The following is a 26783-nucleotide window of genomic DNA, read 5'->3' as shown; positions in this document are numbered from 1 at the left end:
GCCATCTTCGTCAAACAGATCCTGCTCACGCAGTTTGAGCAGTCAAGATGGAGGTAGCTCTTAAGTCATGGGGTATGTTTACCAAGTTTAACCCCTTTGTTTGTACATGTGATGTCTTGAGCTGACCGCTTTCCGCAGAGCTCGACAATAACGTCAAGTTGGTCGACCCCAAACGCGATGCCCTCTACAATCTCGATACCGACGCCCAGAAAGAAGCGATGAGCGCTCGCCCCTGGGCGCAGAACCCGAATCACTTCAAGAATGTTCGCATAAGTGCCGTTGCACTCATCAAAATGGTCATGCACGCCCGATCCGGCGGCAACCTGGAGGTGATGGGTCTCATGCAAGGATACGTCAACGGCGATACATTCATCGTCACCGATGCCTTCCGATTGCCTGTGGAAGGAACCGAAACACGTGTCAATGCCCAAGGTGACGCTGAAGAGTACATGGTGGAATATCTCAGTCTGTGTCGCGAACAAGGCCGCATGGAAAACGTTGTCGGATGGTACCACTCGCATCCGGGCTACGGCTGTTGGCTGTCTGGCATCGACGTTGGTACTCAGGCTCTGCAGCAGCAGTTCCAGGAACCCTTTCTTGCAGTCGTCATTGATCCCGACCGCACCATCAATGCCGGCAAAGTGGAGATTGGCGCATTTCGAACATACCCCGAAAACTACATCAAGGAGAAGGAGAGTAGCAGCGGTGGCGGCGGCGGCGTGACAAGCGATGGCTGGCAAGAGGTTCCCCTGGCTAAAGCGGCAGAGTTTGGCGCACACGCCAGCAAGTATTACAGTCTTGAAGTGTCACACTTCAAGAGCACTCTCGACTCGCATCTGTTGGAGCTGCTGTGGCACAAGTACTGGGTGCAGACCCTGAGCCAGAGCCCGCTCTTCACCAACCGCGACTACGGAAACAAGCAGATATTAGACCTTGCGTCCAAGATCAAGGAGGCAACGACTCAGGTCGCACGGCAAGGACGGACTGCATCGGCGATGAACTCGATGGCGACAAGCGGCAAGAAGGTAGACAACTTGGTGGAGAAGCTTATGAAGGATAGCAATACGGTAGCTACGCAGGAGAGGACAGGATTAGTGGCGATGGAGGTCAAGAAGAAGATCTTCAATGACGTGAGCGCGAACGCTTCGTAAGCTGGATGAGGTATTGATAATTTCCCGACGTCATCCGAGGTTTAAAGGCCTCGTGAGCATGATAGATGGCGTTTAGAGGATAACAAGGGGTTGGCCCCAAAATGATGACAATGATTTTGAGCAACCATGTTCTCTCGAGTGATTGCATTTGTTAGTATGCGTCTAGGTTATTATCGGTGAGCCTAGATTGGTAGGCTGAGTGATTGAACCCAACATCCTCGCCCTGGGACGGGTTGTCGAACGACGGGGCTGCCAAGGGCTGGCAAAAAGCCTTGCAAGTATCAACCAGTGGCTGCCATAGAGTAGCAGATGATGTCTTGGAACGTTTCAGTAAATACACAGCCTGTTATGACCGACAGTAGCCACTTCTTGAACCACAGACTGTACCTGGTTCGTCAAAACGTCTACCTTGAGATGGATAGCCTTTCATTCTACTCCTGACCTGTGGGGGAAAATAGCCCAACAGAGGCTGGCTTGCCCATTAAGATTTCACATAGTTTGAAAGTAGAGAAATCCATCAGCCACATTTGTCTTGATGAAAACATCTTAACACATCACAATGGCATTAGACTGTCAATTTGTTGTTATACGTCAAGCACTTGCTTGTCATGACATCGAGACATCTCTTGCCATGGTACACACCGGGTCTACAAAGGCTGGGTATAAGTGCTACAATAGCTTTCTATGTCAGCAAGGACACTGGACCAAGCTCATATCTTGCTATCTCTATCTGATAAGCCCAACACCGCGGGTTTCCGAACAGTTATATATCTAAGCAAGCGGGCTTGGGGCGCAGAAAGTTTGAAAAATGATAGTCTGTCCGGTAGGCAAATTTAATAAACCCTGTATATTGGCGGCAACCTGGAACTTAGAAGGTGCAACATCACTTGGGGGAAACCTGTGAGTAGGGTTGAAGGGTTACCCAGAACAGGAATCCTGCGTGCCTCTTCGGAGGAAAGTCGGATTGTCATAATGATTTCGGAAGTAGTTACATGGTTGCATGGTTTTGGTTGGTAAGAATCTTTTACCATGAGCCCTAATTGTGAGCACATTAATCTTTCCGCCAGTTGATCTATTCGTTTACTTTTTACAATGGTACAGACTGGCCTTTGTTTTTGACACCTCAGCCACATAGTGCTCTTCTGGTTACTAGCATTAATGACTGTACCACAAGTGCATTTCCAAGGCTGGGAGTTTTTGAGGTAGACAGGGGATATGGCTAAAACACATTCTCTTCCGAGCTTGAGAAGGCTAATGTATATTTGAAATTTGCATACATCTTCTCTGTCCCACTCACAATCTCTAATGGCTACCTGGCGATTCTTGGCTCGGCGACTTCAGTGGTCAAAACCAATTACAACGGTAGCAAGGGATCGAAAGCTTCTCATCACAATAGACATAACGCATACGACCTGTAAATAGTTGAGCCTGCCCTATCTGCCTCTTGGCTTATTCTTCGCCGTGTCTCGGCGAACATACGTTCGAGTACCTATAATCAACGCACAAGAAGGTATCAAGATTTACATAAAGACGTATATCCGCTCTAAACCGGGTTGAGAAGGCCGGCTTAGAGTAAAAAGGCTGAGGCGACGGATACTTTCTTGAGGACAATTACAAGATTTCATGCCTTGCAAACGTTAGTCCGGCTAACCACTTGGACCCATTACCTTTACTAGCATCATACAATGATCCATTGTAATAGAGCTTCTATCCTACTCTCGTGAAACTGGCTTGGAACACTTCCAGTTATCAGCGTGGTGGAAAGATAGAAGCGGGCCACACTGCCAACCTGACTTTCCCAGTTCCAGCCACCATCGTAGTCTTAGTTCACCACAGTGGCTTGGGTAATATTGCGAAATGTGAAGCTGGACATTTCAGGTAGCGATTGTGAGATATTTAAGAGGTTTGTTGCTTATAGGAGTGGTCCCCGTAACTCGGGATCCATTGTCAAAGAGCTTTCATCACAATGCTCCATCATATGAAGCTCCTGTGTTGGCAGATGTATGCCTCACGACGGAGAAAGAGAAAATCAATGGGATACCCTGGGCTGTACAAGAAATATCGTTCATGTCATGACATTCTCGCCATGATTACGGACTACAGAAACCATATGTACCGTGCGGGGCATAATAGCTGAGAGAATCAGGTTCAGGGGAAACAGGAATGGGCATCAAATCCAAAACATAAAATAATTGATGTTCCAACCAAAGACATTTGCGATGGTAAATTTGAAGTGGTATAAACTCACAACAGAACTTCAATAAATCTGCTCATCGTCACTTTATGACGGTATCTTGTGCCTTTTCTGCCATCATCATAACCTGCTTTCTTAGCACGAGCACATGACAACGGTAATGTTTGCCGGATTGTATAAATCCTTGAGTACACAATTTCAGTAAACCCCCGGGCCTTCATTAGCAAGTTTCTGGTAGGCATTACTACTGCTGACCACGTATTCGACAGCATGCCTAACATCAAGGCTAAGAGATGTCTGCCACATGGAGGAGCCTGTCAGACTACTATCGCCAACAGACTTTTTGACTCTGCATAGAGCTGATCTTTCGACTGTGTGTGTCAAGAGAAGAGATTACTGAATCTAGTTCGTGCCCCCATTCCCAACTTACCTTCCAGCTTCACTCATCATCAACTAAACTCGAGAGAATGCATACAGCCGTCACGATGCACAAAATTCGTGGGCTCCTTGTGTCTAGTATCCCTTTTCAGTTTCCGGCATAACAGCATACTTTACCCAGGTAATGTTCCATCTAGAAATGCAGACGACCACTCGCTGCCACCGGTTGAAAGAGCCATGACGAGACTGAGCAACTCAACCCTTTATCCGCCGTCGACTCCATCCTAGTCCCACTCGGAGCGGTGCGGCGCCCCCCTCGACGTCCGGCCAAGGATGGATTCATGCGTATCGATGGACCTCAAGGAAAGATGTAGCGACGTAGCTCGTTCGATATATGGACATTGGCCGATGCCTCCCGCCAGTTATCCAACCACACGCTCAGACTTGTTGGAAGGAGTACCTCAGCCACGGTCGACTAAATCCCTCCAGGGACACTCAAGAATTTCTTCATAGATTAACAGTGAAATCGCCTCTCAGCCCATGTTGACGTCCTTGAGGAAGTCGAATCCACCTCTTGCGTAACAACCCCCTCCCTTAACCTTGCTCGATTCACAACAATCTCGTTGGCCAACTTCTCTCGAGTACCCCGTCTATTCATCAAACAGTCGACTTCGATCGAATACGTGGTTCCCCGGAGAGCAAAACATGCCGTGGATGATTGCCAAACTGCTTCTCTGGACCGTATCCTAGCCTCGTCTCGATCATCTCTCGATCATCTCCGAAACCAAAACTGATCATGGTCGAATTCAAGGATAAGTCTAAAAAGAACGAACACGAAAGGAACTGTCAACCAGAATGCAGCTACGCGCTATATAACACAACTCGAAAAACCAATACACCCCAAAATGTCGCCATCAAACACCATCCCCTCGCAACCTCACGCAATCCCGCCATCGCAGGCGGCACAACTCACCTAACCCTCTCTTTCCCTCATCCCGTCATCATTACACGGCGGCGTCCCAGAACACTTTACCTCGACCTCCCACACATCATGACATACCTCCGTCCCCTATCGACCCCGATATCCCACAAAAAGAGCTACAGCAGTCCCCACCCCCCTCCCCGCAGCCGGAGAGTGACATGGAACCTGACTAGCAACGGAGTCCCAAATGCTCCCCGAAACTCTCTTTTCCCACCGCCTTTCACATAGAGAACCACTCTCCAAACTTTCGGTTATCTCGCCAAGGAAAAAAAAAAAGACCCCTATGCATCAGTAGCTTCCTATCACCTACTAAAAGCAGCAAAAGGAAAACGCTCTACGCCCGCAGGACCCCAAACACAATGCAACTCACGTGCTACCTGCACGACGTCGAATGCCAATGCTCGGATTACTTTTTTTCATAAAAAGAACGAATAAAAAGGATAAAAAAGTATCACGGTCCGTCCCGTAGGACACGGGCTTCGCTTCGGTCTTCGAGGGAGTCTTACTAGTAGTACCTAACATCATGTCTTGTCTCCTTCCCCAAAGGGACTAAAAAAAGAGAGTTTACCTTATCGAACAATCTTCCCTCCTTCTAAAACAAGAACAATCTTCCGCAGGGACGAAAGCGACAAAACACCCTCCCCCTTCCCAAAAAAACCGATGTTCTTAAAAATTCCCCATCCCAACCACCACCTTCTAGAATGCGTTTAACTCGCAAAAAACCACATTCAAAAAGAAATCCCATAAACCCACGCCCCCGTGCAAAAGCCCCTGCGAAGCCCTGCGAAGCCCTGCAAGACCCTGCAAGGACCTTCTGTGGCCTTCCTCCCCCAAAAGGTCAGACTCAAGGATTAGCCCCTAGGGTTCCCTCACTACACGGTGTACGGATACACATTAGCTCCCCCTTTTTTTCTTCTCTATCCTCGTCCAATGATCAACAAGGAAGCAAGGATCGTTGCTCGACGGAGCAAAAAAGGACCCTTAATCACCTCACCCAAAAAGAAAACATGGGGACACATATTCGGTAAAGAAACACTCCCACCACCCCCCCCCCCCCCCATCCCCCTCCCCCTAACAATTTTTCCATGTGTCAACGCAACGACAAAAAAATTAAATAAAGACGAAATAAAAGTCCCATAAAACCCTGAAAATTTTACACCATCAAAACTATACTCTCCCAGGCACGGGCAGGGAAATAACTGATAGAAGGCTAGCACCCGTTCGCCACCGCCATGTGCAAACGGGCGCAAGATCGCGTAGCTCGCGACGTCCCGAAAGCGGATCCCGGCGATTTGGTAGCATCATCTGCAAGGAGGTGGCGAGACTTAGCCCTTCTGAGCAAAAGACACCATTAGCACAGGATTGTACATGAAGTGAATAACTGGCTGTCCAACGCAAAGAGCAGAAAAAAAAAAAAAAGGAAAATTCTGGAGCCCTATCCCGCAAACCGCGCAAGCGAAGGGCTTAAAAGTGGACAATGTACCAGCGGAATTGGGCAAAGTCAGTGCTTCCAACTGCCGAGGCGTGGCGGGCGGGCGGTCCTCCGAGCCACACATGAGAACGGAGAAATAGAGAGAGAGAGAGAGTGTGTGGGAATCGTTGCTTCGCCTAGGACCGTCTAGACCCGTCGCTCGCTTGCTCGGTGTTCGCTCGTCTCGGAATTGACCTTGTCATGATGAAATCAATCTTTGATACTGTGCGGGATGACTCCACGCCCACTACCAAAAAATTACACCGAGAAAACAAATGCTTGTCCCATCACCACTAATACCACCACCACCACCACCACCAAGGCCCGATACGTCCGTCAGCGTCTCGGCGCCGAACTAGCGAATGAGAGGCCTTGAACCACGTCAATGTCGGCTTCGCCGTATTTGGATGGCGGTGAGATTGCTCCGGAGACTGGCCCCGCAAACGCGTGACCGCCAGTCCAACACCCCCCCGTTATCCCAATTGCTGCTCAACTCAACACTCTGTAGCGGTGTCGCTGCAGATTGGAGGTTGTGTTAGGCCGCCCTGCATGCTTCCGGCCCAGTCCGAGCAACGTGTTCCTGGACCTTGCCATGCAAGGATAAGTCACTCTCTCAACACATTACCAAAGTCAATAAAGAAGAATAAACAAATAAATGTTCAATATATGATTTGAGATTGGTTTGCAACTGCTAAATCAATAATGTGCGCCTGTAGCACGCTCGTTACTCCTTCTGCGGATTCTGATGCCGCATTGCCTGATCCATATGCTCCTATTCATCGCTGATGCCACTGCGCCGTAATAACACCAGAAAGAAAAAATAAAAATTTACAAAAAAAGAAACAAATTGGAAGCACTGTCGTCTTCCATGTAAGTACTTGCATCTGTGCATGTTTGAAAAAAAAAAAAGAGCAACATTTCCTTGCGTCCTTACTCCTTGCTGTGCGTGGTCCTTCCCTGAGTCACGTCGCAGGACTTGGGCGCCAGTGACCCGACATGCATTCACATGCAAGGTCAGAGTCAAAATTCGCCAAGAAGTGGACTGTTCGCGTGGGATGATACTCCCAAGGGGGGTTGGTTTGATGGAAATCCCCGCAAACTCCCGAATTCGTGCCTTGTGGATTGTTTTCCACCGTATACCACATGAAATATACGGCGGCGAGCGGCAACGTGTTCGTGTCCAGCGGAGCCGGGGAGACGGGAAGGGAAAAAAAAAAAAGAATAAACACCCATATGCTCGCGCTCTCAAATGCTTGTAATCCCAATTCCGTCGCTATGCATATGCTGTCGAATCAAATGTGAATCAAAAGTGCTCTGAGTGGTCCGGTTCCTTCGGTGGCAGTGATACCCGCAACATTGGATCCGTCGCAAAGTGAAATGCGACCCCACGGCGCAGTCTTGGCCATGGGCATCCCACATCGAGGAATCCTCGTTGGGAGTTGCTGCAATCAGGCCATGCGCTTGAAACCGGCTGAGAGGAAGAAAAAGAACATGTGTATGTGTGGGTGTGGGTGTGGTGTCGTATGTGGTTTGTCGGACGTGTGTCCATCGGTCTCGTCGTAAATACTTGTTACTTTGTTTTTTTTTTTTTTGTTGACAACGCATCTTGCGTCTCCCAAATTCGTGGATTGCTCCGCCTCCTGTTTCAAAAAAACTTCAAGTGTGTGAACACCCAACCGACTGACTGGCCGAGAAAACCATGTTTGCGGTTCGCCTCAGACCAGTGTTCGCTTCTAGAAAAATCGACAAATGTAGCAGGTGGTCATGGCCCGCTAGTGAGCAGCTCATTTCGTTGTGATTGTCCCGCTATCGAAGGCTCAAATGAAAAAGTTCCTGGCCGTAGGCGGCAGGCGGTAGGCAGATTGCAAAAGGTCCCTCACTATTACCAAACGGTAAGGTAAAACTGCGTGAGAAGACCCGCAGATCGAGACCTTCTAGAAGCGCTGAAAAAAAATGGATGCCGTCTTCGGTGCCCCAGGCGGTTTAGTCGACTATTTGGGCAGAAAATGGAGCGTTTGAGCAGGGAGCCAGACGCGCGATGATGCTGACAATTCCGCGATATCGGATAAGGCAGGCACTTACGTCGGCTCCCTGCCCGATGATTGCGGGTCTGATGCTTCCCCGTAATTTAGCGTCTTGGAGGGGGGCACTGATGAGTGACAATTCCACCAGAAAGGTACGGTGCAATCAGGGCAGCGCACACAACATGCGAGGAACCCCGACCTTCTTGTTTTTTTTTTCGCCTTCTCCGCGGACAACACCAAGGGCGGTGTCCCACGCCAGAGGGTAAAAATACCGGCAATAAGCAAGCTTGCCGCGGGTGAAATAATTCGGACCCCCGTCCGACCTCTGACGTGCTCTGTTCGTCGAGTAACCGAAATGCTGCGGAATCGGTGCCGAGTGACTCAACTTGATTCAACCACGCATCGTCGGGCGGTGTCCGGTCGTGGGGGTTCCTGCATCCTTGGTGCGATTTTATCGCCGGGTATGCGTGATGCCAACATCTCGTGCGTGGACGTGCGCCTTCACTGTGACACGGGGATCCATCGAGCTGGCACACCGTCGGGGCCAACTTCGTAGGCCCGTACGTTCGGCTTCCGTGGCGGTAAAGCCCAGCGGGCACGGCCTGGCCGTTGGTCGTCAAGCTTTCCGCGTTTTCGCATCGCCATCTCCATGACGGCAATGCGAATGAAGTCTGAGTTCTCTCGCATCTCCCGCTGTCGCATGCCGCCAGGTGGGTAGGTAAAGGCAGTCTGGTTCGGAGATTGAGATGGGGGCTGATAAGGCGTTGACTGAGTCGTGCCCGCCGATGTCGTCGGAGAGGGACCCCGGGACGATGGGGGTGGTGCACTGCGGCTTCGCTGAACCTTGTAGGTCTGCATCTGGATTGAGGCAGTAAAGCCTCGCGTGCCGCCAGGCGCAGCGGCAGCCGTCGCTGGGTGGGGCTCAATGCGAGCATTGGTCGTAGGGTTCAGGTACCGGCGGAGGGCGGCGGAAGGCTCCTCCTCCAATACAGGAGGTCGACGCTCATCCGTGTAAGGCACTTTGGGGTCGATGGTGAGAATGGACCTGGTGAGAAAATCGTCTGGGGGAATGGAAGAGAAGTTGATGTTCGAGATGGACCTTGCAGCAGAGCGCAGAGCGCGAAGTGATGCGGTCAAGTTGGACTTGAAAGCCGACTTGAGGGGACGCAAGGGGAAGGTGTAGTCAGAAAATGAGAACTCCGACTTGGTGTCATCTTCTTCGTCTTGAGACTCGTCAAAAACTCTGAAATCAAGCTCATCCACACCAACATGGTCGCGAGACAAGGGGTGATCCTCAGGCTGGCCGGGAGGGGAAGATACTGGCTCCAAAGATCTCCGAGGCTGTCGCGATCGCCTCCTTCGGGGACTCGATCCGCAAGGAGACTCAAGTGAAGATAATGTGTTTTCAGTAGAGAATGAGTCGCCAAGAGAAGGCATCGACTCAACAGAGACCGTTCTGGTGGACAGAACGGAGCCTACTCCGCTGTCACTAATGGACATGTCGTCTTCGAGGTCATCAGGTGGCGAGAGGAGCAAGTCCATCGGGGTTTTGCCAAAAGTGAGGCTGAGTTCCTTCTCGCAAACCTGTTGCCTCTCGATGACGGCTTCCAGAGTCATTGGCTGATCCCTAGCAAGCTTCTGCTTCGAGCTGCGTCGCGGTCTAGGGATATCAGTAACAGCCAGCAGGGCCAGCATGGCGGGAGGAACGGTATCTGGCGAGTGCACATCTCGGGGACGGGAGGGTTTCCTCTGGGCGTGGCGTTGGGAACTATAAAACAAGCTGGATTTGGATTTCGAAGGGATCTGAACCGGGCCGGTAGGTGTCGTCGGTCTGACGGTTACGCTCGTGGTGGTCCTTGGAGGGCTAGACGGCGCCAGCTTAGACGTTTCGCGGCGAGCATCCTTCTTTTTGGCCATGGTAGCTGTGGTGGCAGTGGGAGGAGTAGGGATAGGCGTGACGGTGACGGAAACGTTCTGGGCATCCTTTTTCCGATCCAGCAGGGCAGAAGGCAGAGCCGTTCTGGGGGTGTCGATGGGAGAAGTAGTCTTGGAGGTCGAACTCGTGTTGGCGGCGAAGCTGTCGCTGGTCGGTTTACGCGTGGAAAATGGAGAGAGGGAAGAGGTAGTCTTGTTTGAGGCCGAGGGCTGCCTATTGTAGTAAAGGAAACTCCTTGGGGACATCATGGCGTCTGGACATTCCCTGAGCCTGGTGCGCCAGTGGCTCGGCGGGGCAAGCCGGACCCGACAGGCAAAGACAGGTTGACAGGGAAGGGGGTGGAAGGGGACCAGACCAGGAGGACACACACTCCCCAGGGGTGTGTAGGGTTCACGCGGTCAGGGAAGAGGGTATGTTAGGTACCTCTGGGCCGCAGGGCAGGGCAGGGCACTGGAGCCAGGACTGGAAGTGCTGGAACTGGCGGCGGCGGCGGCGGCGGCGGCGCAAACTAGGGGGACGATACTGAGGTGGGTTAGGTTGACCAGTGGATAGCGTGGCGGACTGCTGCCGAGCGCACGCACAATAGGGGACCAGTTCGATCAGTTTCGCCCTTGGGCAGGCACTTGAAATTTGGTTTTGGGGGGGCGTGTGTGGGCGTGTCGAAGGACGTGCTCGTCTGTCTTCTGTGACCCGTTCTGCCCTTCTGCCCTTCTGCCCTTCTGCCTTTCTGGGACTGGAAGCTGCACAGTGTCGTGTGCCGGGGCCAGGGGTCGCCAATGTTTTGGTAACGTAAAGACAATGGTTCAGCAGCAAATCAGAGGCGAGGTTTTTCAAGGATATGCTCAAACAGGGAATGGGGACGGGTCCTTTGACGATGGTGATTGACGGGAAGTGACGCAGTGGGGGATGGGGTTGAAGGCTTGATTGTGATGGCAGGCTGGAGCTGCACCCTTCATTCCAACAATCGAGAAGCAAGGAAAGCCGATAGGTTGCGCTCCCCTTGCAGAGGGCAGTTTGATGAAATGCTGGACGAGAGTGGGTTCGTGTGTACTAGGAGGTAATGTCGGTGCGGATGCGGTTTGCGTAAAGTTGTGGAGAGTCTTGGAGTGCACGAGTCGGGGTCGTCGTCAGAGGTTAAGAGAAGATGGTGGCTGTTGATAAGCGGAATGCGAGACGTATCACAGGGAAGACCTGGCTGGGACCTGGAGTTTGACGTCTTCTAGTCCTTGGATATCGAAGGGTGTTAACCGTCACGAGGGTAGATTCGAGACTCGCGATGACGATGATGGATACTGATATCAGATGTGAATAATCGAGACTCGGTTGGGAGGCCTTGTGTTGTTGTTGTTGTTGTTGGGGGTTTGATTATATTTTATCGGGGAGGCAGTGCCAGGTCAGATGAGTGAAGTCGAACGTGGCCAGGAGAGGCGGCGAGGACGGCGACAAAGGCGAGAGTGAGAGTGAAGAGAGCGAAGCGAAGGATGTAAGAAGAAAAGAGACACCACCACTGATCAAGAATAATAGACAAGATGGGGGCTCTCTTAGTTTTAGGACAGTTTCTCTCAGCTTCCAAGACCTAGGCAGGTCGATAGGTGTAGGTAAGATGTGTATGGCTGGGGACAGAGATAGATAACTGACTACGGAAGCTACCCCAGAGACTCGACTGATTAACACAGCATGACACCTCTCACCTTCTCACTGGGCCGCTACTGCGCACTTAGTATGTAGGGCCGGGAACCAAGATGGAGATATGCTGATAAGCAGCGGCTTCGGGGAAAAAGAACGGTTGGGAAGGTGCCATGATGATTAGACACGAGGACGGGCAGGAAAGAGGGTGCTGCTGCTGGTGCGCTGCCTTCCTCAGCTGGTCCTGCCTGGCTTGCAACACACATGTGCTATGGATACTTCTGGTCTGGGCAGCTACGTCTGCCACTGGCTGCCACTTCTTCCTCTTTGCTCCTGCCTGCTGATATCCGTACTTACGGGCTGGTCTCCTGTTTGCCTGTCTGCCTGCCTCCCTCATACGCTTGCTTCCTGCCTGATTTGGGGGCGTTATCCTCGACCCCAAAAGCAAACAAGACCAAGAGCGATGGATGGGCGCACAGGCCCCAACTGATAAGCACCCGAAGCCTCTAACCCCCAATCGTTTTTCCCCTTGTGTTCTGTCTGGGTCTTAGAGTTTGGGGTGACATGAGCGTTGGGGGGGACCAGGACGACCCAAGGGACCACAAGATCATGCGCACTAAAGACCGACCTTGGGTGCCGTGGTGCTTGCTCCGCCCAACTTCGATGAACAGTGAGTCAGTGGGCCATCTAGGGGAATGATGATGATAATACGAGCTGCTAATTCGCCTGCGAACTTCGCATTTCCGGCTTTATTGAGGACGGTTACAGGTACAGACTTGATAGGCGAGCACGGTGCACATTATCACTAAAAACAGCCTTCCTGACACCGGATCTACGGGCCTGGCTGGCTCTGGAGCAGCCGGTGGCCAGGGCTCTGGGAGCAGTGGCAGTGGCAGTGGCAGTGGTCCTGGTGAAGGTGGAAATTCCCAGAACCATTATCGTTCTTCAGCAGGGACATACCGTGTGAGCGACCGGTTGACCCGAACAAAGGCCCCGTCGTACTAAGTGGCAAACAGCTGAGTTCAGCTGGCCAACACTTCCAGATGGGGCCAATGGTGGCCTCAGGACTCTTGGTGGAATAAAATCAAGTGTAAACGACCTTATGTAAGACATAACCGACCCTCGGCTTTCTCCAATTATCTTTCACTCCTTGGATAAAATAGGGCCCAGTGCTTGCACAACTTTTGTGGTCCTGCATTGTGCACGGCCACTGCATATTCTGTGCTATTTTATGTCACCTTATGTACGTAGTGGGATACTCCGTACTATGTAATTTGTTATGCGTCGCTCCTTCATGCGGACTTTACAACCTCGACCTTGGTCTTGGACTTGGCTTTGGCTTTGAACCTTGGCCCTGGTCCTTTTTACTGTGCTCTGATCAGCGCCAGACATAACACACCAATTTTCGTCCTATCCCCCCTCTATCCGCCAGCAAATGCATCCAATTACAGGTATTTTCCCAACGCCTCCGTGACCCTCCATCTGGATCAAGAGGCAACCACAAAGATCCGCCGACCTTGTCACCGTGCCAGCCCACTAGGCACACACACACGCACACACAACAACAACAACCACCCACCCACACTCTCTCTCGCTATTCGAGGCACTCGGCGTGCCCTTCAGCTGATGACGGAAGGGACTTTGAGAATCCAGGGCTCTAATTCTTTCCGTAGCTCCGGACCTGACTCTGAGCCACGCCGAAAGTGTAGGACGGGAGGCCAAACAATTGCAGAATCTAAGACAACGCGACACCATTATCGAATCGTCAACCGGCCGCCAACGGCCTGGCGTCAGGGTCTGGACTGCCACTTGTACCGTCATCGTTGCCGCCGCCGACGAGCCACCCCACTCTGCTGTGTTGACTCCTGTGTACATCACCAGCCAGCTGCTGGCCCTTCCATGGTCGCCTTCGAAGAGCTGTCCCGAGGACACCATCATCCTCAATCCACTTTCATCGGCCTCCTCCAGCCCAGATATAACCTGTTTCTCTCTCTCATCTCCACTTTGTCCAATAACCATCTTACCATGGAATCTGAACATCAGTGACCTCCTCAGACACTCAAGCTTATTGTATCCTGGTCAGCCGAGGCAGGCTCTATCGACGAGAGACGAGACGTCCCTCGCAGTGTCCCACGGGGCTAGTTCTAGTGCCGCGCTCATCTCTCACTTTCCGCTCCATCCGTTCTCTTGGCTGCCCAACCGCCCCGAACCCCATCCTCGCCATGTTCGTCTCCTCGAATCTGATGGGGACTGTGAACTGGGCCAGGGCCTTTCGATGATCGATGGCTTTCGGGGAACCAGTATCACCCGCACTATGTAGTGGTCAACGTCGATCCTCTCGGCGCCTCTCCCGCTTTCAGCGCCATCCAGACGTGTCACCACCGCTTTCACCCAGTCAACGTGAACAAACTCCAGCCTTGCACAAAGAGAAATCAACAGACGAACAGCCGATGGGGCTCGATTCATGACATTAGTGGGCTGTCATACACTACTATTTGCTTCATATTTCAAATGGACAGTATGCTTTAGGCAGGCATTGAGGCTTGACTCGACCTATCGTCCTCGCCCACGAATTCGATACCTGTGAATACGACTAGGAGGGTTGCCTAAAACGGGAGTGCCTCTCTGGGAAATACATCCTGGTTGATTACCTTCCGCACCACCCGTTGGGTCGGGTCTTCGCCCACGGATATCCTCCAGCCGACATGGCAAATGATATTCAGGGCTGTCTCATCCTCAACCCGCCCTCCCCTCACCATTTTGGACCCTCCGTCACTTGCCCATTCCTCCCCCTAACCCCCAACTTTTCTTCTCATCATCGATCATCATTTTTTTGGGCATCCGAATGCAACACCCCCGGCCAGTGACAAGCCTCGAATTAAGGCTCTTCCAGGGTATTATTCGCTGTCTGCAAAACCAGCCAATAATCACATGCAGCTGTGCTCAGGAATGAGCAAACACAGTGCTTCTAACATTCCCCCCCTTTCAAAAAGTCAGGTAAGCTTGATACAGACATTTCACAACGTTGACGGACAATCGATGGCTTACACACAAACCAGGCGTGGAAGAGAGTCATTATGCACCACCCCAAATCTAGCAACGCCATCCCCACCCTCACGAGTCTCCAGAAGCCAGTCTTATCGCCGAACTCTGATTCGTCAGGTCCTACCAGACAAGTGCGTCATACTACGCCGGCAAAGTCAACTGGGCGTTGATCTTAGTGTGAGTGGAACGGGGGATGATGGTAAACCATCCACAAGCCCGGGAGCATGCTTGAGTCGCCGCTACGCCTGAACCAGAACCAACCTTCCCAAGATATGATTTTGCGGGGTAAAACCATGAATTAACAGTATTGGCATGCATGCAAGGGACCTAACCTTTTGTTTTGTCGCTGCCAGGACCAAAACCATGCGGACACCTGACGTCTGGTCCGATGCCAACTTTCAACCCCTGAAAGAAGAAGAAAAAAGTTCATGTTGTTCCAATACGTTTGGTCGAGTGCTCGTCGCACGCGATGTGGCCGCAAGATGGACAAACGCAGACGCTCGAGATCATTGCCGCCCAACGAGTAGTAACCGCCAAGGCCCCAGGACACGGCTCCGGATCTCAACGGCGCCATTCCAGCATGTCCTCCTCCTAACTCAAACCCGCTAACAGCGCTTCGCACCTGGGCTCTCTTTTCTCGCACCAAACTCCCCCGTAGCCCCGACAAACACTGGGCTTCACCCCGCCGTCTCCAAGCCCGTCCCATCCCCGGGTGCCCTCCCCCTCCATAGACATGTTTCACACGTAATCCAACACCTCACGTGCCTTTTGTCTAACCTATCCGTGACCAGATTCGACTTTCCCATGTGGCCTGCCAGCAGCGAGCTGAGCAGGGTCATGAATGGCCGACACAGGTACGAGGGTTGTCACGCCGCTGCCTCAACGAGGCAGTTCGGCACGAAGCACGCGCGCGCGGGGGGGGGGGGGGACACAAAGTACCTGCCACGCCGGTACAGCCTCGACATCACCTGAATGTTTCCTCGTCAGCTACACCATCTAAACCCAATCGGACATGGACCCCTTTACAGACGTGAGGCCTTAGATCCCCACGCCGAGCCTGACACGGGACCGCCAGCCAAGCGGAGCGGAAATATGGATTGCGAACCACATGCCTCTTTTCCTGTGCCCCCCAGTAGTTCTGACAGTAGTTCTGGTGTCGGAACGTCGATGGGGCCGGTAGTCCGCACGCATGCTAGTCGGGAAACCGCTCCGAGTCTTGGCGGAATCGTTTTGGATGAGATAGATGTACGGTGTTTTGCGGAGATGCCTGCGCCGGTTGGACTTATTTGTATGACAATAACCCTGGTGCATGCCTCCTGCAAGTGAGCCCTCTAGGGACAGGCCTTTCATGTGTATAAACCAGGTAAACGTGTGGCTTTTGATCGCTTTTGATATCTGCTTTCACACCGACCTTTGCTAGATTTGTTGAATGTGTGAGACAAGGCAAGCAGGTTGCTTACAATCGATATGCAGCGGCCGTCCGCGCAACGATACCGCGTATCCAAAGTTGGAAAACAGCTTACGTGGGATCAAATTATTTGGCTTAACCCGAAAAGTCAGCAGAATGTTATAGACGAGGATAAACGTACACATGTAATAGGCCCTTCCGCGACCCAAATCTTCGTCTCTGGTGAAACAAATAGTCAAGATGACTTGGGAAAATGATTTGAAATTCACATATAATCTAGTGCAAAATGTAAACAGACCCCAACATTACAACCTGACTTTTATAGAAAAGAAGGATATATATATCAAGGCAGACAAGCAAGCAGTGGAACACATCATGGCATAAAACAGCATTCACCTCCAAAAAAAAAAAAAAAAAAAGTCACTCTTCCTCCCCTGTTAAACGACATCGTCACAACAGTGAAGTATTCTACACGATATAGACATCTACTTTATCAAACACCAAACACCAAGTCTTCACGTACGAATAAACAAAAAGATCCGATCCTTTTTTTTTTTTTGATAGAAAACGTATACGCTCAATATAAAAAGAAGAAGAGAATAAAAACAAACGCTTGCTTTCTTTCTTTCTTTCCTTCTTATCTTCCCTCTTATTCTCTTTAATCCTCCACTGAATGAACCCTCCCCCTTCTCCCAAATAGACAAGAGAAGAGAAAGGGGGGGTTGTTAGAGGAAAAGAAAAATAAATAAATTACAGAAAAATAAAACCGACAAGAGCCCAATGTCTGTCTGTCTGTCTGTGATTGTATATGTGCTATACCGTCAAACGCCGGGTATCCCGAACGAGCTTCTTAGCCGCCGCCGCCGCCCTTGTTTACCCCGTTCGTCGGGTGTTTTCCCCAGTCTAATTTCCGGCATGTATGCCTTTTCCCTTCCCTTTCCTATCCTTCCCACAATTCTTTATTATAATGTATTTTCTAAACGACAGGCACTACGAGACGCCGTCTTTATCCCGTCTTCACGCGGCTGCTCAACCCCGCAAACCTCTTCACGGCCTTGGGACTGTCGCCGGTGGCGTCAGTCAGATCCTCCTCCGTCTCCGGCGTCTCTTCCCTCTGAGTCTGGCTCGGCTCCTTCTGACTCGGTTCCCTCTTCCTATGCGTAAGAGCGCTGAGCTTGTCGCGTAGGAATCCGCCACTGGCCGACTTGCGACGCCCCTCCGGCTCCACGCCTGTCCCGGGCGATCTTGAAAGGGACCTTATCGTCCCACCACCGGCCTGATCGAACGGCGCGAGGCTGTTCCTGGATGACGGCCGCAGGAATTCTATGCCGAGACCATGGGGTGTTCTGCTGTCGTGCGGCGTGGGCGGCGTCATCATCAGGAAACTGGGGACGGCCGGCCCCTGCGGGTTACTCGACCCGCCCGTCCTCTGCGATCGGGAACTCGCGACGCTGGAACTCCTACTCGTGGATCGCGGGATCGGGATGCTGCTGGCGGAGCTGCCGTGAAGAGACCTCGGCGGTGACCGCGAGTAGTCCACAGGCGAGTTGCCGTACAGACTGGACGAGTCGTCGCTATTGTTGACGCTCTCGGCGTCATGTTGCGAGGCCGACGACGGCGCGATGAGTGAGGATCCGCTCGCCAACTCCCGCAGCTTGCTGGTCTGGGCCGTGCTCGGTCGGTGCTTGAACTTGTTGCCGATGATGGCGCCGGTATGTGAGATGAGGGCTTTGATCACGGCTTTCTTGAGCGCGAGCGCGAGATCCAGGTTCGACCACGTCTTGTTGCGCCACTCGACCGCGGGCATGCGGAAGACGAAATCGTGCACGTCCTCGACGTTGCGATTGTCTTTGCCCTTGTAGCTCAGACACAACACCACGGAGGGCATCTTGATGTGGGCAAACGTCATGTAATTGCTGGCTCGCGACATCATCTTGGTCAGGTCGTCCGACGGCTTGTTCTCCTCCGCTTTAGATTCCTTGCGCAGTCCGAAGCGTGACTTCTTACTGTCGCTAGCGACTGAGCCATCCTTGGACGAGATGCCCGTCGAAGTGCGGCCGATTCCCGGGCGTGGTACGTTTGCCGATGACTTGAGCGACTCGTATGACGGCTTCTTAACAGCAGTCTTACCTGTGCCCGCCGATCGGAAGAGACGGAAGGAGTGGCCTTCTCCCGTGTTGACCGTGAGGCTCTTTTTGGATGTGCTGCCGACCGACTTGGACGGGGAGTCCGAGTTCAGTGTTGGATGCAGGCGCAGCTCGAGTGAGCCAGGTCTGGTGTTGAAACCATCCTTATCACTGGCGGTGAGACGGCCCGAACCAGACATCGAGTCGTCGTCTTCCTCTTCCTCGTCTGCGGGGAAATGCTTAAGCATAAACGGGGAATCATTCTTGCCGGTTTTAGTTTCGCCGTCAATGCCTGGGAAAATGTACTCGAATATCCGCTTGCCGACTTCGCGCTCCAGTTGAATCTTCATCGGGAATAGATTGACTTCAAAGTGATCCATGACAGGAATGCCGGCAATAGCTTCGAGCATGTACCAGTAGACTCGGATCATTTCTTGGTTACCCAAGTCGGCCGCGCTCTTGTCACCCTCAACATAGGGAGCAATTATCTCCGGGTATATGGCATCGGGCAGGAGATTTAAGCCAAAAACCTTGCCAACCCGAATCAGGTTGATGTGCGATCCGTCCGCGTTGTCAGTTCGGTCGTACTCGACGTCCTTGAGCTGCAGTTCAACGAGGGGCTCCTTATTGTCGCGGAGCATATGCCAAACGGTGTCGCGGGCTGTGATGCTCCATCTCAGCAGCGCATTGCTCTCCGATGCCGTCTCGTACCTACGCTGCGAAGAAGTGATGGCCTTCATCATGAAGAACAACTCATCCTCGCAAGCCGCCAAGTCACGCTCTAGAAGTAGTCGGTCCTCCCAGCCCCGCTGATCCAGGTACTTGGAGTAGATTTGGAAGTGCGATTTGATATCCTGCAGTTGCCGGATGCGCTCTTGCAACTTCTGCACCATCTCAGGCGTACCGCTGAGATCGCTGAAGTCAGACGCTAGCATAATCTTCTCCAGACGCTCACTTCTTGTCTTTTCGAGAGGCTCATTGTACATCAGCAAATCAAGTACAATGACATACATCGCGTAGTAGTCTCCCGAGTTGCAAAGGGCTCTTGCTTGTGGGAACTCGACCCAGAGATTGTCCATCTTTCGCTCGGTGTTAGGCTGCGACGAGTCATTGGAGCCTTCAGTGTTAACCTCGTCGTTGTACTTCAGACGCAGCGTGTTGAACTTTTCGTATCGGAGCATCGCGGAAGTCTTCTGGACGACGCGGTTGAATCCGAAGGGATCAGTCTCGAAGTCGAACATGACCTCCATAGGAACCCATGGTGGCCACGAGGTCGTGGCGGGAGTACCATAGCGGCTTCCAGCGTACGTTGTGACAATGTCTGAAAAGTAAGACTGATGCGTGACGAAGAACTGGGTGCTGTCCATGTTCACGAGGAACCTTCGCTGCACAAGACCGCTGACCACGTCGGAGATTCTCATCTTGTCCATGACCTCGACGACCTTTAGCTCCATGCCCTTTGACGTGAGAATGACCACATTCTTTTTGTTCTTGTCACTCTGCAGCTGGATCTGTGGTGCAATGAGGCGAACATGGTAGCTGTTCTGTGGAGTAAATTCGTCCGAGATACCACTGGAAAGGTCTTCAATGGGAACGTTGGGAACACTTTCACCGCCTTTGCCGTCTGCATTGACGTACTTTTTACCGTCTTGGAGAATTTTCTTGATGCGCTCCTCGATATCCTGTTTGAATTCGCGCTCCGCGGCATCAAGATCTGGAGAGGCTCCGGCAGTGGCGCCGCCAGTAGGAGTCCGGTTCTTGCTAGCTGGTTTGGGATTCTGTTTGGCCTTGTACTGCTCCTCCACGATGTCCAGAATAAACTTAACCGCTGGACGGGACAAGTAGTAGACGAAACCTCGTCGCTGGCTCACTTGGTGAATGTACCGAAGAACAATGTTTCGCAGCGTGTTATTCCATTTGAAGTGTAGGTTGTGAATGACGAAGCGGTTGTTGAAGTCGCTCTCGAATTCGGCACCCGAGGGTATGGTCAGGGAGTCGTCTTCAAGCTCGATTGAGTCGTCGGACTGATCTTTGTTGGTCTCGCGCTTGAAGAATGGTTTGCCGTCCGACGGCTTGTTCATCTGTCGCAGCATATTTTGCAGATACAACTTCTTTTTCTGCAATATCGCACCCTGCTGCTGCAGACTCTCAAACGCAGCGATCAGCTTGGGGTCCTTTGCATCGTCGCGCACAACCCGCAGCTCGGCTTCGCCCAGGTTCCGCCCGTAGTTTTCTATTTGCACCTCAAGCTGTGCGAGCCGTTCCTGGATGAGCTGTGCCTGGACACGTCGAGGGTCATCGTCTTGGCTCATGATGCAAAAGTGCGTGGGCTCGTTGCCGAAAGGGCTCCTGCGGTCTGGGTCCCCAGAAATGACGCCGCCAATGTCGGTTTGTCGGAAGTAAGTGAGGCGAGGTGCGTATGCTAGGGGTAGGATTTTGGTGTCTGGGTTAGGTTCCGTGGGCAAAATCCAATCCAGCTCGACAAAGTCGTCCATATCGATCCAACTCAAGTCATTATCTGGGATCGTGAAACGTGACAAGTCGGCGCTGTCCTCTGGTGTGACAAGAGTGGCAATGTTGCCATTCTTGATAGCTTCTGTTGTGGTGCCTCTTATACTCGCCGAAACAGCTCGCACATCCGCAGCTGCCAGGTCAAGCTGAGCCGCATGGATCTTGATACCGCTCGTCTTTCCTTTAGTTTTGCGGCCACGATCCCTTGTGTTGAACTCTTCTCGTCTCTGATGTAGATCCAGCATAAAGCTATCGAAACGAACTTTGAGACCCGTCGCAGAAACACCGTTCTCGGAGGCATCTTCGGCATCCTTATGCTTGTAGATATGACTAAGGAACAGCGGCGCCAACAACAGGTTGTATTTGATGGTCGACAGATGTTTGCCGAATTTCTTGCTGTTCCTCTCTCTTCCCGGCCACAGTGATCCCTGACGAATAGGAAGCGCCATCGCCCCACCAAACAGAGACCACCATGCGAAGAAGTGGGTGAAGAAACGAGGTGTGCAGTGCACCGTATTGTAACTCCTTGATGGCTCAGGGTTGGAAGACATCCAGTCGCGGTCGACAGGTGCTCGTACGGCGATCGACAAGTGAATATGCTGGCTTCGGAATCCACGGAAAGCGTCATAAGGTTTGTCCTCGGGTCTGACGTGATGCGGAGACCGTAGGACTACGTCGTAATGCGGCCTGAACTCGAATGTCCGTTGTCCGTTCTGGATTGCCTGCTCAAAGACGAGACCAGCCATCCATTGCACCTTGCCAGACAGCTTCATCACCACCTTCTTGAAAGAGGCTCCGGATTTGTAGCTGTCTTCACTCATGAGGCTATCATCATCACCTGTCCGTCGAGCAGCTTCACGGACCTGGTGGCTGTAGTCCGGGATGGCAAGGACGTATTCGCCGGCGTCGACAGTCATGAAACGCTTGGGATTGTCATCGGCATTGATGTTCCACTTGACATCGTTACGCCAGCACATGAGGAATCCTGCACCGTTACCGGTTACACAGTAAGGATCGCGGGTGCCCTTCAGCGCCAGGTGCATGTCGCCATCCCCCCTCCAGGCAACATGTATTCTCGAATGGAAGTTGAGTCTGATCTTATCCCAGAAACCCACTCTATCGGAAGGGTCAACCTGGGGTTTAGTGAAGGATTCAATGACCATCATCATATCTTGAATAGCTGGTTGGTACGCTGGGCCCCACGTAATTCTGGTTGGCAGGGCCGTATTGATGTCGACTCTCATATTGGTATAAGATTTGACTGGTCCGATCGTACGACGAACATCAATGGCGAAGCCGCCTTCGCTGCTACCACCGGGTTCTAGGGTTCGGGGAGGAACAATGTTGACCTTGATACGGCGGGTCGACTCCATTCCTCGGAATTCTTCCGCAATTACAAAGTTGGTCTTGAGAGACATGGCCGGCAATCTGGTAGACTGTCCTGCCTTTAAGCTGGGAATGTGAATCAGTGGCAGGGGGTAGTCGCGTAATGATATCCTCGCCTCGCCGAGGTCAATAGAGACATGCATAGGCACCAGAAGACCGTACTGCATGTCCTTGGGCATACCCTTTCCAACTGAATGAATGAAGTCAGGCAGATCCTTCATGGCAAACGTAGGTTTGTCAATGACAAATTGAAGATCAGTGATGAGAGCAGACATCAAAGCTGGTCTCTGGGGCACCTCAAGAATGTTTTCGGTATCCTCCAGATCATCAGGAAGCTGGTCAGGGCCCCAGAAAAGACCGCGAATCTCCTTCATGCCGTTCTTCGCCATGGAATAGAAGCGGTCGATCCGCTTCTTCCAGCTTTGCGCATTATACGCATCCAGCTTTTCTCGCGCCTCTTGCTCGGCAATTTTGGCGGATCCTGTAAGGCCGAGCCCGCCTGTGTCGGGATCGTATCGCGGTGCTCTTCCTCGTGAGTGGTCGTCGCTGCTGCGCCTGCGCCCACGCCCATCCGCACTCTGGCTCCTGGCCCAAGAGGCGCCGTTCTTTTGGCGTCCTCTGTGGAAGAGTGAACGAGCTCGCAGCTTGCCAGACTCTTTCCTTGACTCTTCCTCACGGACCTTCTTTCTCTTGACCTCGAATGCTTCCTCACGAGCAAGGCGCTGCATTTGCTCGACTCTACCAGCGCGGTAAATCATCCCCAGCTTCCACTCGAAGGCGCCATCTTCTAGCTCGAAGAGCAACGAACGGGTTCGAACTGAAACCTTGGGTACGTTCTTTGGGCCCCCTGGCTTCTTGTCGAGAATATATTCGTTGGTGCCTGTCTTGAAGCGATGATGAAGCTGCTGGATCGACTTGAGGGTATTAATGATGTTATCAGAGATCTTGTTGACCTGGACCTCGTGTGGCACAGCGAACCGTATAGCGTCGGAGTTGATGTCGATCATCTTGTCCTCTTGAAACCCACCACTAGTGAGCTTCCGCCGAGATTTCCTGTAGTCAACTCGTCCCCCCTTGATACTCACCATCCTCGCCCAGGTAGTCCGCATTCTGGGCGGTTGAACGTATACGCGGATGAGCTTGGACACGAGGTAGGGGGCGGACCACCTGTGACGACCGGCCTCCACGCCGTAGACCTGAAGCATCACCTGAGGATCATTAGGCAGTTCGGCCTTGACTTGGACGAGGGCGGCCTTAATATCAATAGCCACAAGCTCGGGAGTCACTGTTGAGAAATCGCTCATGTCGACGAAAGGGGACTCTGGTGACATCGGAGGAGACAGGAAGTCGCCGCCAACATCTTTTCGTGGTGTTGTCGGTGACATGACGGGCGACGTAACATCTGGTCCAGACCTCATGAAGGCTTTCTTGAGAATCATGATCGCCACACCAACAGAGTAGTGCCTAAAGAGAGAATACTGAAGGAGAACTGTTCGAATTCCGGCGTGGACGTGGAAGATTGGACCTTGTTGATCACTCATAGCCTGGAAGGCTACTTCGAAGCGAGGCATGTTGACGAAAGGCTCCAACTCGACCCTGTCCTCTGACTCGACAATATAAGCCTCCAACCCTCGCACGTGAACCGCAACCCTTCGTCCGTCGCCATAGTTTTGCTGCTTTCTCCTCGGTGCGGGCGAGACAGGGTGTTTAAGGAGGTCTGAGTCCGGAGCAACGGTACGGCTATTAGCCCTACGACGCGATGGTCGCCGCTGGAGGCCCTCCAGCCTTTGTGCTCGATACTCAGCAGAGAATTCGTCGAGCTGCAAAGACACGCCACGTGTGTCGTCCGAGATGTCCTCGTCGATACCAGCAATTTCGACGCTGAAATCGGACGCTTGAAGCTGGAATTGCAGCAACCAAGACGGCAACGCGCGGAGGAAGTTTTGTTGTTTACTGCCTGAGGTCTTTGACGTAAAGCGTTTCTCAGACTCGACGTTCATCCTCAGCTGTTTCACAATCTGTCTAAGGCCGTCTGTGATCTCGGGTCGTACCATTTTGATCGCGAAGGTTTGCAGATTTCCGGATGCTACAACGTGGACATCTGGTGTGGCACTGAGTTGCACCTTTAGCTCAAAAGACTCGGTTTGAATGAGATCGAACCGGTTACTCGATGACGTCTGGTAGTACAGTTCGTGTGACTGGATTCTCATCGTTGATGCTAGTGAGTAATGAAGGTCTTCCACAGTGGAATGGAACGACTCCATGTCGAGTGAAATCGATGAAATAGAAGATATGATTAGGTCAAAGTCGTCGGGAGCAGCGTGTTGGTCTACGGCAGGAAGAGCAACTCGAAGAACCGGCTCGTGCATCGTAAACTTGATATTAGCCTTTGGCAATAGTCGCGATATGAGAATGTGCCTGGGTTGGCTGTCTCCTCTCGACTTTTTCGGTTTTGGTTGGAGCATGGCAACGAGGAGGGGCAGATGGCGCGGGTCGAGGTCCACCGAAGGGGACGTTACGACGGAGTTAGCGAAGAGAATGTTTGCATTTCTTTCTTCGGCGCCGACATCCTGTGCCATCTCTACCGTCTTCGACGGCAGTGTCGTCTTGACTGTCGTCGTTGCCATTGGGATGTATAAAAGCCTTTCAGGCTTGCCGTCTCCGTCGTCAACACCAACGGATATGGACAATGCTGCGGCGAGTGCCTCGTGGGCGATGTCTTTGGAGGGGAAGTACATCCGGTGAGACGGCGACTTGGGGTCTAGACGATGCAAGTCGATGCCGACTTCCTTCATGGAGGCGTTCAGCATAATGGGTTTCGCGTTGGGCTTGACTGTTTCTACCCTCTTCGTCATGCCGACAAAACTGACTGCGAACTGAACCTCCTTGACACCCCTGAGGATGGAGCTAACGAACTCTTTCGAGTCGGACACGGTTTGAATAAGCTCTCGATGAGTGCTTCCTGGCTCAGCCACCTCATGGATGACCTTCTCCAGGAAAAAGTCGGCCGTCTCCTTTGGCGCAGAGGGTGTGTCGACAGCCGCCTTGCATTGCTTGAGTCGGTCGGCGCATAGCCGGACATCGTCGAGGGGTATGTGGACACGGCCGAGCTTGAGAGCAATTGCAGCATCCCGCAGCCCGTCCAGCGCTTCGTACAGAAATCCATGGATATTCAAGGTCGCATTGTCGAGAATTTCAAGGGACTCCTTGCCCTCTGGCGTAAACAAGACGCTGCGTAGTGTCATTATCCATTCCGCCTGTCGCTGCTTGTTCCTGTTCTTGTCGGCGCGGGACTGGAAGAAGAAACGCGCGCGGTCAACCATCTTGCGCCGGGTGTCGACTGCCACAGTGAAGCTTCCGAACTGCACGTCGCCCACATCAACGACCTTGATTGTGGAATTGGTGGCCACGATGTCCACCATACGCAACCAATTAAGTTTGCGATGCGCCCGCTTTATCCTGTCCTTAAGCTTCATGAGATGCTTCCAGGTCTCGCTCCGTGGTGGGGGGCCGCCATTTCGCCGTATCAATGGCACTTTCTGCTGTTCCGCCGGCCGGGTATCCGTCACCTCCTCCTCCTCCGCATCAGTGCCTTCGGAATCGCTCGAGCTATCCTCGCCTTTCTTTCCGTCTAGCTCACGGATGTCGACAGTGACGACCAGCTCGCTAACCACGACGCTCAGCCATGTGGGCTGGGCGAAGGTCGGGCGGTGGACGTTGAGCCCCAGCCCACGAATCTCGATCTTGAATCCATCTCTGGGTGTGTAGGCGAGCCGACGGAGGGAGAAGTAGCCTATTCTCTGTATCGATACGCCGGTGAGGATTCGGACGACAGCGAAGAGGATGAATGAGGACAGGTAGAGGAGGACAATGACGCCGAATATGAAGGTCGGGTTGAGCAGAGCCATAGTGAGCGCGCAAACGACTCACGCGATCAAAGGCCCTGTTCAGTGTCTGTAACCGACGACGATGACGTTAGTCCAACAGTTTCCCCCAGAATGGAGTGGGTATGAAGGAGGGGCCAGCCAAGAACGGAGAGAGATGGCGCCAACGTACCTGGAGAGAGAACCCAGATCTCTATGGAATCCCGCACGTTTATTGCCGCCTCCAACGATCCGAGCGCGCCATGTCGTCGTGAGCTGGTATTTGTGTGTGTGCGTATGGGTCTTGTGAGCGGTTGGTGATGATGTAGACTCTGCGTTGCTGACAGCTGCAGAGTTCCGGCGCCCAGGCGGATTACGGTATTCGACGGGGGGGAATGTAGGGCGGCTAGCTTAATCGGTCGATCGAAAAAAAACGGTCGCAGGGGATGTACGGCGGGAGAGAATAAGACGACCGGATCCCTTGAATTGGTCGAAAGGGAGGGTTGCGGCAGGATGGTGTGGGTTGATTGTTCCCCCGAAAAATGGCGGCAGCGATGGAAGTTCGGAGAAAGCGTTCCGTTGGGGGGAAAATACGACGTCTAGTGTGTATGTGTGCGTATGTGTATGTGTTTGTGCGTGTGCAGTAGTAGGTAACGATTCGAAGGAGCGCAGAGGGTTTGGC

General features: G+C 52.5%; 4 protein-coding genes across 4 annotated transcripts; 2 read left to right on the top strand and 2 right to left on the bottom strand.

The window, feature by feature from the left end:
• Positions 1-47: 47 nt before the first annotated feature.
• CTRU02_213914 (cop9 signalosome complex subunit 5) lies at positions 48-1151 on the top strand (the record flags this gene model as incomplete). Its single annotated transcript, XM_036724470.1, has 2 exons — positions 48-72; positions 139-1151. The coding sequence occupies 2 exons, from the start codon at positions 48-50 to the stop codon at positions 1149-1151; spliced, it is 1038 nt and encodes a 345-aa protein (XP_036583589.1).
• Positions 1152-8701: 7550 nt separating this feature from the next.
• CTRU02_213913 (uncharacterized protein) lies at positions 8702-10384 on the bottom strand (the record flags this gene model as incomplete). The annotated part of the gene is made up of 1 exon (XM_036724469.1): positions 8702-10384. The coding sequence occupies one exon, from the start codon at positions 10382-10384 to the stop codon at positions 8702-8704; it is 1683 nt and encodes a 560-aa protein (XP_036583588.1).
• A 4735-nt stretch (positions 10385-15119) lies between these two features.
• CTRU02_213912 (uncharacterized protein) lies at positions 15120-15416 on the top strand (the record flags this gene model as incomplete). Its single annotated transcript, XM_036724468.1, has 1 exon — positions 15120-15416. One exon carries the CDS (start codon positions 15120-15122, stop codon positions 15414-15416), a length of 297 nt encoding a protein of 98 aa, XP_036583587.1.
• Positions 15417-17221: 1805 nt separating this feature from the next.
• On the bottom strand, positions 17222-26146 carry CTRU02_213911 (uncharacterized protein; the record flags this gene model as incomplete). The annotated part of the gene is made up of 1 exon (XM_036724467.1): positions 17222-26146. The coding sequence occupies one exon, from the start codon at positions 26144-26146 to the stop codon at positions 17222-17224; it is 8925 nt and encodes a 2974-aa protein (XP_036583586.1).
• Between the last annotated feature and the right edge of the window lie 637 nt (positions 26147-26783).

The sequence above is a fragment of the Colletotrichum truncatum genome (genome assembly GCF_014235925.2).
Source record: "Colletotrichum truncatum strain CMES1059 chromosome Unknown Contig_0010, whole genome shotgun sequence".
NCBI lineage: Eukaryota > Fungi > Ascomycota > Sordariomycetes > Glomerellales > Glomerellaceae > Colletotrichum > Colletotrichum truncatum.
Note: the sequence above shows the minus strand (reverse complement) of the source record. Positions and strands in the feature narration are given on the sequence as shown.